The sequence below is a fragment of the Zootoca vivipara genome, chromosome 14 (genome assembly GCF_963506605.1).
Source record: "Zootoca vivipara chromosome 14, rZooViv1.1, whole genome shotgun sequence".
In the NCBI taxonomy this organism is placed as follows: domain Eukaryota; kingdom Metazoa; phylum Chordata; class Lepidosauria; order Squamata; family Lacertidae; genus Zootoca; species Zootoca vivipara.
The window spans coordinates 29,142,363-29,154,821 of record NC_083289.1 but is presented as its reverse complement, the minus strand read 5'-3'; the positions used below and the strand labels follow the sequence as shown (position 1 = coordinate 29,154,821).

Below are 12,459 nucleotides of genomic sequence, written 5' to 3'. Positions count from 1 at the left end.
TTTGATCTCCTCTCCTCATTGTCATCTAAGCACAAGAGTATGTGGATTAGCATTTCACTGAATGTTGAGTGGTTGGCAAAACAGCATACACTACAGCCTTCTTTTGCAGCCTAACTCATTGCAGCTGAAACAAGATTTGGTGTGGGCCTTCACCCAAGACTGTTTTCCTTTGATATTGAACCAGCAGGGGGTAGTACATGCAAACAATGTGTTCCACTATCAGTCTTAAGTTGTTTGGGGGGGGTTGCCTTTAATGGTTTACTGGACCAGTTTCAAGAAGGACCAGATCCATGGGAAGTTTTCCTGTCCTTATGGCCTGTGTGATCCAATACTTGAACGCTTGATCAGTAGATAGATCTATTATGACATTGTCAGTGAAGAGGCTCTCCAGTTGTGAGTTTGGTTAATGAAGAATCAATGTCAAGTTCTGTAGCAGTGTCTTAACATCTTGTCAATGTTACCTGTCCACTTGCTGTTAGACAAGGTCTTTCCATTGAGTGCTAGATCAACTGTCACGGGGTAACTCAGTGTGGAGGGCACAAACCAACCCGATCAGCTTACAACCAAGCTTGATCTCTACCCAATGCATGGTACTACCCTCCGAGCCAGTGTTAAGATTTGTAGAATCACCTTCAGTGGCCTTCAGGCTCTTATCAATGCTGCTCTTCTTAATGAAATCTACAAAATTATTAGCAAAAACTCCCCTTTTTCCAGTGTGAAGTGGTAGAGATATCTTTCACCGGCTCACTGCACACAGATTAATTCTGTTCTGAGATGAGGCTTGGGAACTGCTGATCTGAATTGTCTGCTTTGAGCGTAACTTTAGTTGTATCTTCCTGGCCATCAAAGAAGATGCTGTCAATTTCATCCTTCTGACATAGGTAATCGGATTCCTGATCCAGGGATTTTATAACTTTTTCTTGGCCCTCTTGACTTTATTGTGATCAAGTCTCTTGTCTTCAGTGATCAAGCCAGCATCCATAAAGGTGGCAGTGGTGAGGGCAGCTGTGGCACAAAGGCCAACACCCTATCTGATGCTCTACTTAGCAACATTATGTATTTCTAATGTGTTGTACTCTGTCTTTTTATTTGAAGTGGAAGTCGTACTTGTTTTTCTTAATGTCAATTCATAACTTCCATCATTTCCATCTTGGGCATCTTCATTTTCACTAGCAGAGAAAATTATTTCATTTCATGGTATTCAACCATCCTACTTACTTCACTGCTTATATTCAGCAAGTCGTCTTCTCTCATCTTCTTGCCGCTTCTGCTTTGTGACTTGTCTGTTATGCTCAGGTAGATCTGGCAACACAGATCTGATGTGGCCCAATCAAACCAGTCTTCTCTGACCTTTAATGAAAGCAAGTTCCTTCCCAGGGATCTTCATCTCCATAGGGCATGTACAGTTAACGCGAGCTTCTTTTTTGCAGCAACCAGTAGGGCAGTCAAATTCAGAGCAAAGAAAAATCTTACACTTGTAACTGAGGATATCAAAAAGCTTGTCAAGTTTTGATGTTTCGATTATTGTGCAACTTCACATACATTTTTTCAAGTTTAAAATTATTGGAAATGCCTCAATGGCAAACCCTCAAACAGGATCTGAGCACAAGAGACCTCTCGCCTCTTGTTTCCAGAAACTGGCACCTTGGTTGTCGAACTTAGAATTATAGAGTTGGAAGAGACCACAAGGGCCATCCAGTCCAACCCCCTGCCAAGCAGGAAACACCATCAAAGCATTCTTGACATATGCCTGTCAAGCCTCTGCTTAAAGACATCCAAAGAAGGAGACTCCACCACACTCCTTGGTAGCAAATTCCACTGCCGAACAGCTCTTACTGTCAGGAAGTCCTTCCTAATGTTTAGGTGGAATCTTCTTTCTTGTAGTTTGAATACATTGCTCCGTGTCCACTTCTCTGGAGCAGCAGAAAACAACCTTTCTCCCTCCTCTATATGGCATCCTTTTATATATTTGAACATGGCTATCATATCACCCCTTAACCTTCTCTTCTCCAGGCTAAACATACCCAGCTCCCCAAGCTGTTCCTCATAAGGCATCGTTTCCAGGCCTTTGACCATTTTGGTTGCCCTCTTCTGGACATGTTCCAGCTTGTCAGTATCCTTCTTGAACTGTGGTGCCCAGAACTGGACACAGTATTCCAGGTGAGGTCTGACCAGAGCAGAATACCGTGGTACTATTACTTCCCTTGATCTAGATGCTATACTCCTATTGATGCAGCCCAGAATTGCATTGGCTTTTTTAGCTGCTGCATCACACTGTTGACTCATGTCAAGTTTGTGGTCTACCAAGACTCCTAGATCCTTTTCACATGTACTGCTCTCAACTTAATCCGTTCCAGGAGTCCGTTTGACTCCTGGAACTATTCAAAAACCAAGGCGTGGCTTCGATTTTCTGCAGGAGCTTCCTGCACTCAGTCGTCAGCTGCGTAAGCTGCGTTGGACTTCCGAAAAATGTTCCCAAACCAGAACACTCACTTTCGGCTATGTGGCGTTCAGGAGCCAAAAACGTACAAGTATAAAGGCGTTCGAGAACCAAGGTACAACTGTATTTGGAAGCATAGCTGCCACCAGCTGTGGGGGGAGAGCATAGCCATTGTGGCTAGTAGCCCATGCTAGCTTTATCCTCCTCCATGAATTTGTCTCACCCTCTTTTAAAGTACTGTAATCCAATTTGGTCGCCATCACTGCCTCTTGTGGGAGTGACTTCCATAGTTTAACTATGTGTTGCATGAAGAAATTGTTTATTTTGTAGCCAAGGTTCCCCACACCTGCTTTAGGGGAAGAGTTTCCCCATCTAGAACTGCCTAATCACAGTTACAGGTAGGTAGCCGTGTTGGTCTGAGTCGAAGCAAAATAAAAAAATTAAAAAAATTCCTCTTCTGTTTCTAGTGTATCTGAAGAAGTGTGCATGCACACGAAAGCTCATACCAAAATATAAACTTAGTTGGTCTTTAGGTGCTACTGAATGAATTTTTTTATTTTGCCTAATCACAGTTTTCCTGAGCAGACAAAGCACCCACCAATAGTGCCTCCATCTTGTCTAGATTGAATTTCAACTTATTGGCCTTTGCCCAGCTTCTCACTGATGTCAGACACCAGTTCAGCATTTCCACTGCTTTACCTGACTTAGATGAAAATGAGAAGTAGAGTTTGGTGTCATCTGTGTATTGATGAAACCCTTCTTTGCAATCCCTGGATGACCCCACAGTTTCACATAAACATGGAAGAAGATTGGGCTATATGGTGTGTGTGTGGCAGCAAGACAGCCATTCAGGACCTCTTAGTGCAAATGTCATGGGGCTCAAGAACAGTCACCAGGCATCTGATTCTTATGTGAAGACCCACCCAGAAGAGTACAGTGGTCAAAATCTTATGAGAGATCCAGAAGGACTAACAGGGTTACTCACCCTCTGTCCTCTTCCATCAGTGTGACAGGCAGTTTGAGAACCAAAAGCAGGCCTGAAACTGGATTGAAATGAGTCTAGGTTGGGCCCTTATTTCTGCAGGGATAGAGGAACAATTGGTGTGGTTGCCAAAAGAGGCTGATCAAACTGCTTGGTTTCCATATGGCTCCTGGGCTTTCTTTGGCAGGTGATCCTCTTGAAGTCCTAGTTGACCTCTGGAATGGGGGGGGGGATGACCCAGACAGTTGACACAGTTGTCCCTGAGCATCCTCCCCTGCTTTTTACAGCCAAATAAGCTTAATTGTCCCAATAAAAGAAGGAAACAGGAGAGGCAACTGGTGGAGCAATGTTGGAGGAAGACTTCCATCTACATGAGCCCAGGAGCAGCTCTCCCCTCCTGTGATTGCCAGCAACTGGTATTCAGAGGCACATTACCTCTGACAGTGGATGTAGAATGTAGCCATCGTGGCTAGTAGCCAATGAACTACAGGCTGGGTCCTCTCTTTGTGCTTTGCCTTTCCTCTGCAAAGAGGTCACTGCTGGGATCAAGTCATGGCTGCTTCTTGAGGCCAGGCAGCTGCTTTTAGATCTGGTCTTCTTTGGGGATAAGCTTACATTTTTAGCACAGTGGGTTAGGCAGCAGAGCTCCAGGAACTCGGTATAAGTGTTGGGAAGCAAGCATTGTGTTGGTATTGGCAAGTTTTGCTGTGAGAGTGTCGCTGCACACTGGTATCTCCAAAAACAAATGGAACAACTCAGGGATTGCCAAAGAATAGGAGCCCAACAGAAATCGATGCGTTTCAGCAACTGTGGCTGGATGTTGCTGTGCCAAACTGGCCTAAAAGCTTTTGCTAATGAGAGCTATGATCTCTGAGGGGATCTCTGAGCTATAGCTGATGTCACCTGTCCTGGCCACATGGTAGTTTGGCAGCCAAAGCATAGCAGTTAGTCTTCCAGTTGTGCACAGTTGATACTTGACTAAAATCTGGTCACTGGCTTGTTTTTGGGACCGGAATAGATAACAGCACAAAACAAGTGGAGCAACCCTTTTAAAAACACACAAAATGAATTGGCTGTTCTCAGCAAAGTTGCAAGCAAAGTCTAAATTTAGCCATGAACAGCCATCCTCTGCTTTTTCGTAATTCACACCTGCAGATGAGTTTTCACTACGTTGGTGCTTAGTGCTAGAGAGGCAAAGGCAAATTCTTTCCCCCTTTGGAGCTGACTGTCACACTTGGGAGGTGCCTGGTTTGTGGTTGAGTGGCAGGAGGCATCGGGAGATGAGTGATCCCAGGCCAAGCCCCTCTTATTTCCCTTGCCTCCAACTACATTCTCTTTCCCCCTGTCACCTGGTAACTTTCTTTCTCTCTTTAGATAGGCAGGTTTGAGCAGCCACCTTGCTATAGGCACCTGGGATGTCAGCAGTATCATCCCATTAGTTGCTGTGTGCTACAGCAAGAGCAAAGCAGAGAAATTGCTTGCCTGGATGTATAATAGCCCCTGCTGAATATTGGCTTCCTTTTTTTTTGATAGCAAGCTTCTAGGGCTCATGGTGACAGAAGAAAGCTTAGAAAGTACAACTTAGTTGTATCTGACTTATTGCTTACAGGACAGATAAAACTGACCCCTGGAAAAAAAGGTTATGTTTTGAGGCTGATGCTCCTTACTGCTGTGGAAAGGGTCAATCTTTGGGTGACTCCAGATGGTTAGTATTTTTTTGGGGGGAGGCAATGTTAGGAAATTTAAGTTTGTGCAACTGAAGTGGTTTTAAGTGCAGCAAATTAACCGTGACTTTGACAACCGTGGACTTTTTGCAGGAAAATTCATTGTAAAGTGCAGGAAGAATGAAGAAATACTTATAGGCATCCCACAAGGAAAAGGAGGATAAATTCAGGATGAGTGCTCATTGTGGACTAACTGCCCTGCAAACAAGGAGGAATGAATGCTCAGATTAGATATAATCTATTCTCCATGCAAATCTTCTGCAAGGAAATCAGGATGAATGTCCAATAAATAGGTTATCTGGAGGTGCCCCTTTTGCTCTTCCCCTGTGCTCCACTTTGGAAGGCTTCAAAGCCTCCCCCCCATTCCTTCCACCCTTTGCCAACCTCCAAATCCTTTTTGCCATGTCATCCAGGAGGGGGCATTCCTATGACTTTGCTGGGCCATGTGCAAGGCATGCAGCCTGCAATAAACTGGGACATGCGCACCTCCCCTTCTCTTTAGCTGTTTTGGGGAGCCTTGGAGTGATGTTGAGAATAATGGCTACCAAGGGACTCAGATCTGGTGAAAAATGTCCATTAAAGAGGATATTATCTGTCTTGGGGCTAAGCCCTCAACTGATTGGGGGGAGGGGAGCAGCAGGCAGCTTCTATTACAGATGTTCTGCTTGCACGACCAGATTGTAGTGTCTTGATTTGCAGTGGCTGTGATGTAGGAAGATTACTTTTAATAATTTGATACAAAAGGATCTTCAACCTATGTGGGGGTTGTAGTTGTGAGTTGTGGGCAGGGAGGCTTCTTTTTTTTTTTAAGGATTACAGGTCCCACCACCCATTGAGTTTAGTCCACTGGAAGGAATTAATCTTGAGCTGGATGATCCAGTACAGTACTGTAATACTTTTCCTTTGTCTCCTGTCTTGTTTTCCAGCAGCTGATTGGGTGTGCCTCAGTGTTTGTATTGCCTTCAGTCTTGTGAACAGGATCATATCGCTGCTTAAGTGTGAATTCCAGAGCAACCAATGAAATGCCTTTGTGTTACTGTGTTGTGTTGGACTCTGCTCTCTGTGTGGTGGGTTAGAGGTCGAGTAACTCCCCGTATTATCCCTATCTGGTAGCTGAGGGATGCTGAATTAGCATGAATATCCATTTACCTGAAGTGGCCTTCATTGGGCTGATTTTGTGTTAAAAGAACCTGAAAGGGCCACATTTCAGGAAACATACTTGAGTCCAGAAGCACTTCTAGGTTTGGAAATTGATTGTGTGGGTTGAAGTTGAAACAGTCACCTGCATGTAGTGCTGCTCTTATCTAAAAATGCACCCTGAGCAGCAGCGTTAGGACTGACAATCTTTGTCACCGCCTACCAAGTAATCTCATTTTCCTTTTGTCTGCACATTCACTCAGTTGGCATACATGGGTACAACTGCAATGGAGTGCAGAAGGAGCAGAGTTTTAATTCTGAAGCTTTCTGTTTATCTTTCCATTTGGTGGCTGTAATATGCAAACGTGTGATGGTGCAGAGAACCACCAGTTCATAAGACAAAAAAGAACTTCACAACACAAGGAAATATTAGGATGTCTGGCGCAGACATGCTTCACACTTTTTGCCCTAGCTTTTCCTGCAGTAAGCAGGTCAGCAAAACAGTGTGTGCCTGCATTTGAGGACCCCGACCTGACACCATTGCCATAAGCAGCAACATGTGTGTCTGTGTCAGAGAGAGACGCCGCACCATACATATTTGTTACCTAAAACCCTGGACTACATACATCAAACATAAATTTGCCACATAATTTGTGAAGCTGCCCATAGCTAACTTTCTACTTCACATACTCTTTAAAATGCTGTTTTCCAGAGGGTCAGTGGATAGTAGGAAGAATGGATGTCTCTTGCAACTTGCTGGGCTGTTGCTGTTGTGTCACTACATAGGCAGCCTAGTCTGGAGCTTTGGGGATTTCAGTTCTGTTTATGAATGGCCAGGCCATTCTGTGGGGGTTGGCTCTTGCGTTTGTGGTACTTGAATATGGAATCCATGAGAAATTCACTGCTGGCCAAGTGTGAAAGGGGAGCGTGTAGTGCCTACACGCATGGAGGCCAGGGCTGAATGAGAGGTTGCTGAGAAATGCAGAGTGAGAATCAGCTTTGGGAGGAGAGGAAAGTGGCCGCTTTTCCAGACTTGGTGGGAATCAGGTCTGCCTAACAAAGAGTTGCTAATCTCTTTGGATCTGTGTTAACCATCTTAAGCCCATGCATTTTAGAAAGAACAGGAGGAGGATGGAGAACAATGGATTACTTCGAACTTATGTGAGGTATTCCATCTCTTGATAGCATGGCTGGAAAGTAGATTAGCACATTGAGTTATGGTGTAGCTTTTAATCTTGGCAGCTGTCGATGTTTATCTAGGGGTCTCTAAACATAGGTGCCAGAGGTGACCAAGGAATTTGATTCTGGCAACTGGTAGCAAAAGCCTCCAGTAATAAATCGCACGAATAACAAATCTCTCTTTAAAAAAATAAATAAATAAGAAGCCACTGTTAATGCAGGAAAGCAGAGTTTGCTTTTTCTTAGGTGGCACCAGGCTAAGATATAGCATCTCTGCCAGGGGTTTGAGGGAAGGGTTGCCCCACTTGCTGCCCCTGTTGTGCTCCTCCCCCATGCAAACCTCTGGTCTCCTATCCAAGTACTAACCAGGCCTGACCCTGCTTAGCTTCCGAGATCAGACAAGATTGGGCGTGTTCAGGGTAGTATGGCTGTAGACATGCAAACCTCTGGTAATAATGGGTAACGACGATGCACAACCCTGTAGCCTTGCCTGTTGACTGTTTCCTCTCTTCTTGTTCCACAGAGGCTATGTAGCTGACTACTAATCCAGCTAGGATTTATGGGTCCAGTTTCACTTGGGGCAAGCAAAGAGAACAATGCATACAATTATTGGGGGGAGGGGATACTTAAATTGCTTTAGGTCAATTTTGAATAAAGGGAGCTTTTTTCCTCTAGAAGAGCTGTCATAGTTATTTGTGTACACTGTACAGGTATTCTGCTGCCTTGCAAAAAGGGAAATAACCTTTCCTCAGGTAATGCATTAATGAGAGCAAGAGCAGTAGGTGTCAGGTCAAATGTCTGTTGGCTCTTCAGAAACTCTTTCATAGTGCTGCCTTTGCCAGACCCCTGTGGGCCAAAAAGGCCACCTGATGCCAGCCAATTGACAAATGCGAAGCCTCCACCTGTCTCATTTGACCCCCTTGCTAGATCCAGTCCCCCACCCCACCCTGGGCTCCTCTTAATCTGCTTTGATCAAAGGTGTACATGTATTTATCCTTCCCTGTGAGCAGCATCTGTGTTCCCTTGGAGAGGGTGGAACTCTGGCCCTTCCAGAGGAAACAAACACTATTTGGGTTCTCAGTTTCTCTTGTCTTGGATGGAAGACAACTGGGGATTTAATAGGGATGCCTCACCTCCCTCTGGAAGAACTTACTGACCCCAGAGAGCAACACCTTTCCCTGCTAGCTGGTCTTGGAGAAGGACAAAAATTCACCCAACTGCAGTTTTCCTTGAGCTGAAACACAACAGTGTCACCTGGTGGTGACATATATATTCATTTTTGCTACGTTGCGGAGAGCTGTGAGGGTGGGTGTTTCCTAGGGGTTTGGTGCAGCTGATGAACTGCTCTGCTTGTTTCTCCACAGAGCATCGTTTCCAAGAATGCCATGCAGTATCGAGGGAGCTCACAGCACGATGCTCAGGAGTTCCTCCTCTGGCTCCTGGACCGAGTTCATGAGGACCTCAACAACATAGTGAAGAACAATGGCAGACCTCTGAAGGTGAGACGCGTCTTCAGGGCATGCTGGCAGTGGCCCAGGGAGTCCTCAGCTGACACTTCGCATGCTTGTGCATCTACTGCTCCAGAGGAGTCAGATGTCGAAGGAGTTACGGGCCCAGAAATACTTGGATGAGTCCCATCTTGCCACTGAAGTCCCAGGGCTGTGCTAGGTGCATTCTGAGTGGAAAGTATTCTGCAGCTCTTTCCAGATGTGCATAGGTTTCTTACTTGGGGGCAGAATTCCTGCATGTGTGCATGCTCACAGAATGCTGACTGTGGAGGTGTGCAAACACAAACCAGATAGTTGCCACCCTGAGCATTTTGCAGAAGCAGATAGTTTTGTTTCCTCCTGTGCTTAGCTCTGTCCTCTGCCCACCATAGCATGTGATTCCCCCAGCACATACCTGAACACCTCCCTTACAAGATGTTTTTTTTCTTCCAGCCGCCTTTGGAAGATGAAGTGCTGATTGAAGGACCCGCATTTCCAATCAATAGCACTTTTGTCCAGGAGCTCTTTCAGGCCCAATACAGGTATGGCATCCCTTGCCTGGCTGTCAGCATCACTTTGCTCTGTGTCTGGTTTGCTGGGGGCAGAGACACTCGCAGGGCCCCTGGGACAAGGAGGAAGCCTCTTTGTTCTCCACGGAGCATAACCACCTCCTGGGACGAACATCTGTTTCATTCCCTGATTCAGCCTGCCTGTCCTGGGGTTTGTGAGTTGGGTGCTTTCCCTTGGGGCTGAGAAACAAGGTCTTGGGGCAGCAGGTGTGGGGCTCAGCTTTCCAGTGTAGCCTCTTGGGCCCAGTTCTCAACAGCTGAGGAGGTGAATCTGTTTCTCAGCTGCCATGTGATTTAATGCTTCTTCAATGAAAAGTGAATAAATCTCTGCACCCGGAAGAATAGGTTGTCGGAGAGAAGGCATAGCTACAAACCTGCATGACATCTTTTTTAAATATATATATTGTGTGGAAGAGCATATTCACCTTATGGGAGCTAGATCTTAATCTTGCTCATTGCAAGAGGTGGAGCTGGGGGAATGGAACGACTAGTGATATAGTCACATTTTGTTTGAATGTTGTGGTTTTTTCCAGGCTCTAATTGCAAGGGAATTTGGGAATTGGGTGGCCTCTGATTATCACTTCTGCAGAGAGGGGGGCTGCTGTGCTGTGTCCTAAATGAGGCTTCTGTTCCCTTGTGTGTCTGGCAGGTCATCCTTGACGTGTCCTCATTGCCAGAAGCAGAGTAATACCTTCGACCCGTTCCTGTGCATCTCTCTGCCAATCCCCCTGCCTCACACACGGTATGTGTCCCTTGCCATGGAAAAAGGAGTGGGGAGGAAGAGTGTACCTTGCTCACTCATTGGCGCTTTCCTGCACATCAGGGATGTGGAATCTCAGGCTCAGGTGGCCAAATTATTTCCTATATAGCTCACAGATTCTTTAAGAGTCTTGAGGACCCACAGTTAAATTTGGGTGGGGAAGGAATCCTCACTGTTTAAATGTGGAGAGAGCTCAAGCTATAGCAATACTCTATGCTGCAAATCTGCTGCTTGGTGCTGAGCAAGCAAGGAAGGGGTGTTTCCAGTTCCTCCCCCCCCCCCGACCTCAAACCCTTATAAGAATCTGCTGCAGGAGAGGGACTGTGAGCAACATCAGGGCAGGCGGTATTTCTAGGACCAGGGTGAAACTCTAAAGCTCCCTTGTTATTTTTGCCATTGGATGCTGGGTGTTGTTTACATAACCTTGTTATATTTAAAATAGTGAAAAGTGTTTTTCTTTCTTTGTATGTAATAAAATTTGCTATTGTGGTGTTTTGTTTTGTTATTATGAAATTGTTTTGCACTCTTTGGTTTTGAAGTGCTTTCCTGTTTTCTTTGTTGGAAACCGCTTTGGGTATCATTTTGTGTGTATGGAAAAGCGGCATATGAATGAATGAATGAATGAATGAATGAGCTAAAGTTCTTTCAGCCTGTGGAGAGTGAGCTGCGGCTGGGCCTAGAATGTCCATGTGTGCATTAGTCCTGTTTCACCCCACCCACCTTCCTGAACCTCAGCAGATGTCCTCCAAAAAGGATGTGCCCTTGTTGTCCTCTCTGCAGGCCATTGTACATCACAGTGGTGTACCGAGGGAAGTGCTCCCACTGCATGCGCATCGGGGTGGCTGTGCCTCTGTCTGGAACAGTGGCGCAACTGAGAGAAGCTGTGTCCAGGGAAACCAAAATCCCCACCAAACAGGTGACTGTTCGGGCTTGAGGGCATTGGGGATGATTCTTGCAACTGTACCACACTCACTATTCAGCATCCAATGACCTAAAAATGTACCAAATACCTCTTCCTGTGCAGTGTTTATGATGCGTGGCCGAGGGTGGTGGTGTCTCAGTGATCCCTTTTATTTCTGCATGATTGTAGAAACCCTCAAAGTAATTGGATCCAGTTTCCCACCCCTGAGTGGAAGGATTTTGGGAAGCTGGGAAAAGCTTCTGCCTGAGCCCTAGCTAGGCGGGTCTCTGGGCAGCTTGTACTATTTTGATCTATCTTGGGGGTGTAGCGTTTGGGAGTCTTGCTACTTGGCCTCGGCAATGCTGCAACATGGGCATTTATTACACTCTGGCCTCCCGCAGATCGTGCTCACTGAGATGTACTATGATGGGTTCCACCGCTCCTTCTCTGACTTGGATGACCTCGACACAGTGCAGGAGAGTGACTGCATTTTTGCCTTTGAGACCCCAGAGATCTACCGATCTGAGGGGATCCTAAGCCAGAGAGGTACGTTGGGCTGCTAGGCTGGCATGTGCCTGATTCCTGCAAGAGTTTTCCTTTTGCCTCCCAACCTTTCCGGAGATGTTTAACATGGCTGCTTTTGGAAGGGAAGAAAAAACCTTGTTAAGTTGTGCTTTCTCAACTCCCCCATGTTACTTCTGTTCCTTTTCTGTTCCACATAGGCTGAGAATAGGCTACCTAAGAGCGCAAAATGTTTACCAGTGACCTCCATGTTATCTGGACTTGGCCATCAGATGGCTTCACCAGATGTGCCCCTGTATCCCTCTCTGCGGCATGTTGACCATGAAGTCTCTTCTTCACTTTCTTTCAGGAATCCATGTGAACAGCAATCTGAATCACTTGAAATATGGCCTTGACAATCCTCGGCCAGCTCCGTATACCCAAGGGAGGCTGGAGAACTCCAATACCAGGGTGGCAGCAGTAGCAGCAGCGGCAGCAAGTGATAAGCTGGTGGTGTTGGTTTGCAACCGGGCTTGTACTGGACAGCAGGGGAAGAGGTAACCGTTGCCTTGCAGGCAAGAGGCCCCCTCTAGTTCTGGTTTTGAGAGGTGTGCAGTGAACTCTGCAATTGTTTTATTTTGGCTTTTGCTTATTTAACCTGGCTTTTTAAATACTCTTTCTACAGTATCAATTTCTAAACAGTACCATAATAATTAAAAAGTTGAATCTCTGTTGTTTTTGATGTTGTAATTCACTTTGGGCTATCACAGGCATCCCCA

The 12,459-nt window shown here is 45.8% G+C and overlaps 1 protein-coding gene across 3 annotated transcripts in view; it reads left to right on the top strand.

Annotated features, from left to right (window-relative positions):
• USP31 (ubiquitin specific peptidase 31) overlaps positions 1–12,459 on the top strand; it is a 40,716-nt gene that overhangs the window by 11,443 nt on the left and 16,814 nt on the right. For all 3 annotated transcript variants that reach the window (XM_060282943.1, XM_060282942.1, XM_060282944.1), the window contains exons 2-7: positions 8,827–8,961; positions 9,403–9,491; positions 10,168–10,260; positions 11,059–11,194; positions 11,581–11,725; positions 12,051–12,237. In XM_060282943.1, coding sequence (XP_060138926.1) covers positions 8,827–8,961; positions 9,403–9,491; positions 10,168–10,260; positions 11,059–11,194; positions 11,581–11,725; positions 12,051–12,237 — 785 coding nt within the window. The remainder of the gene's footprint in view (positions 1–8,826; positions 8,962–9,402; positions 9,492–10,167; positions 10,261–11,058; positions 11,195–11,580; positions 11,726–12,050; positions 12,238–12,459) is intronic.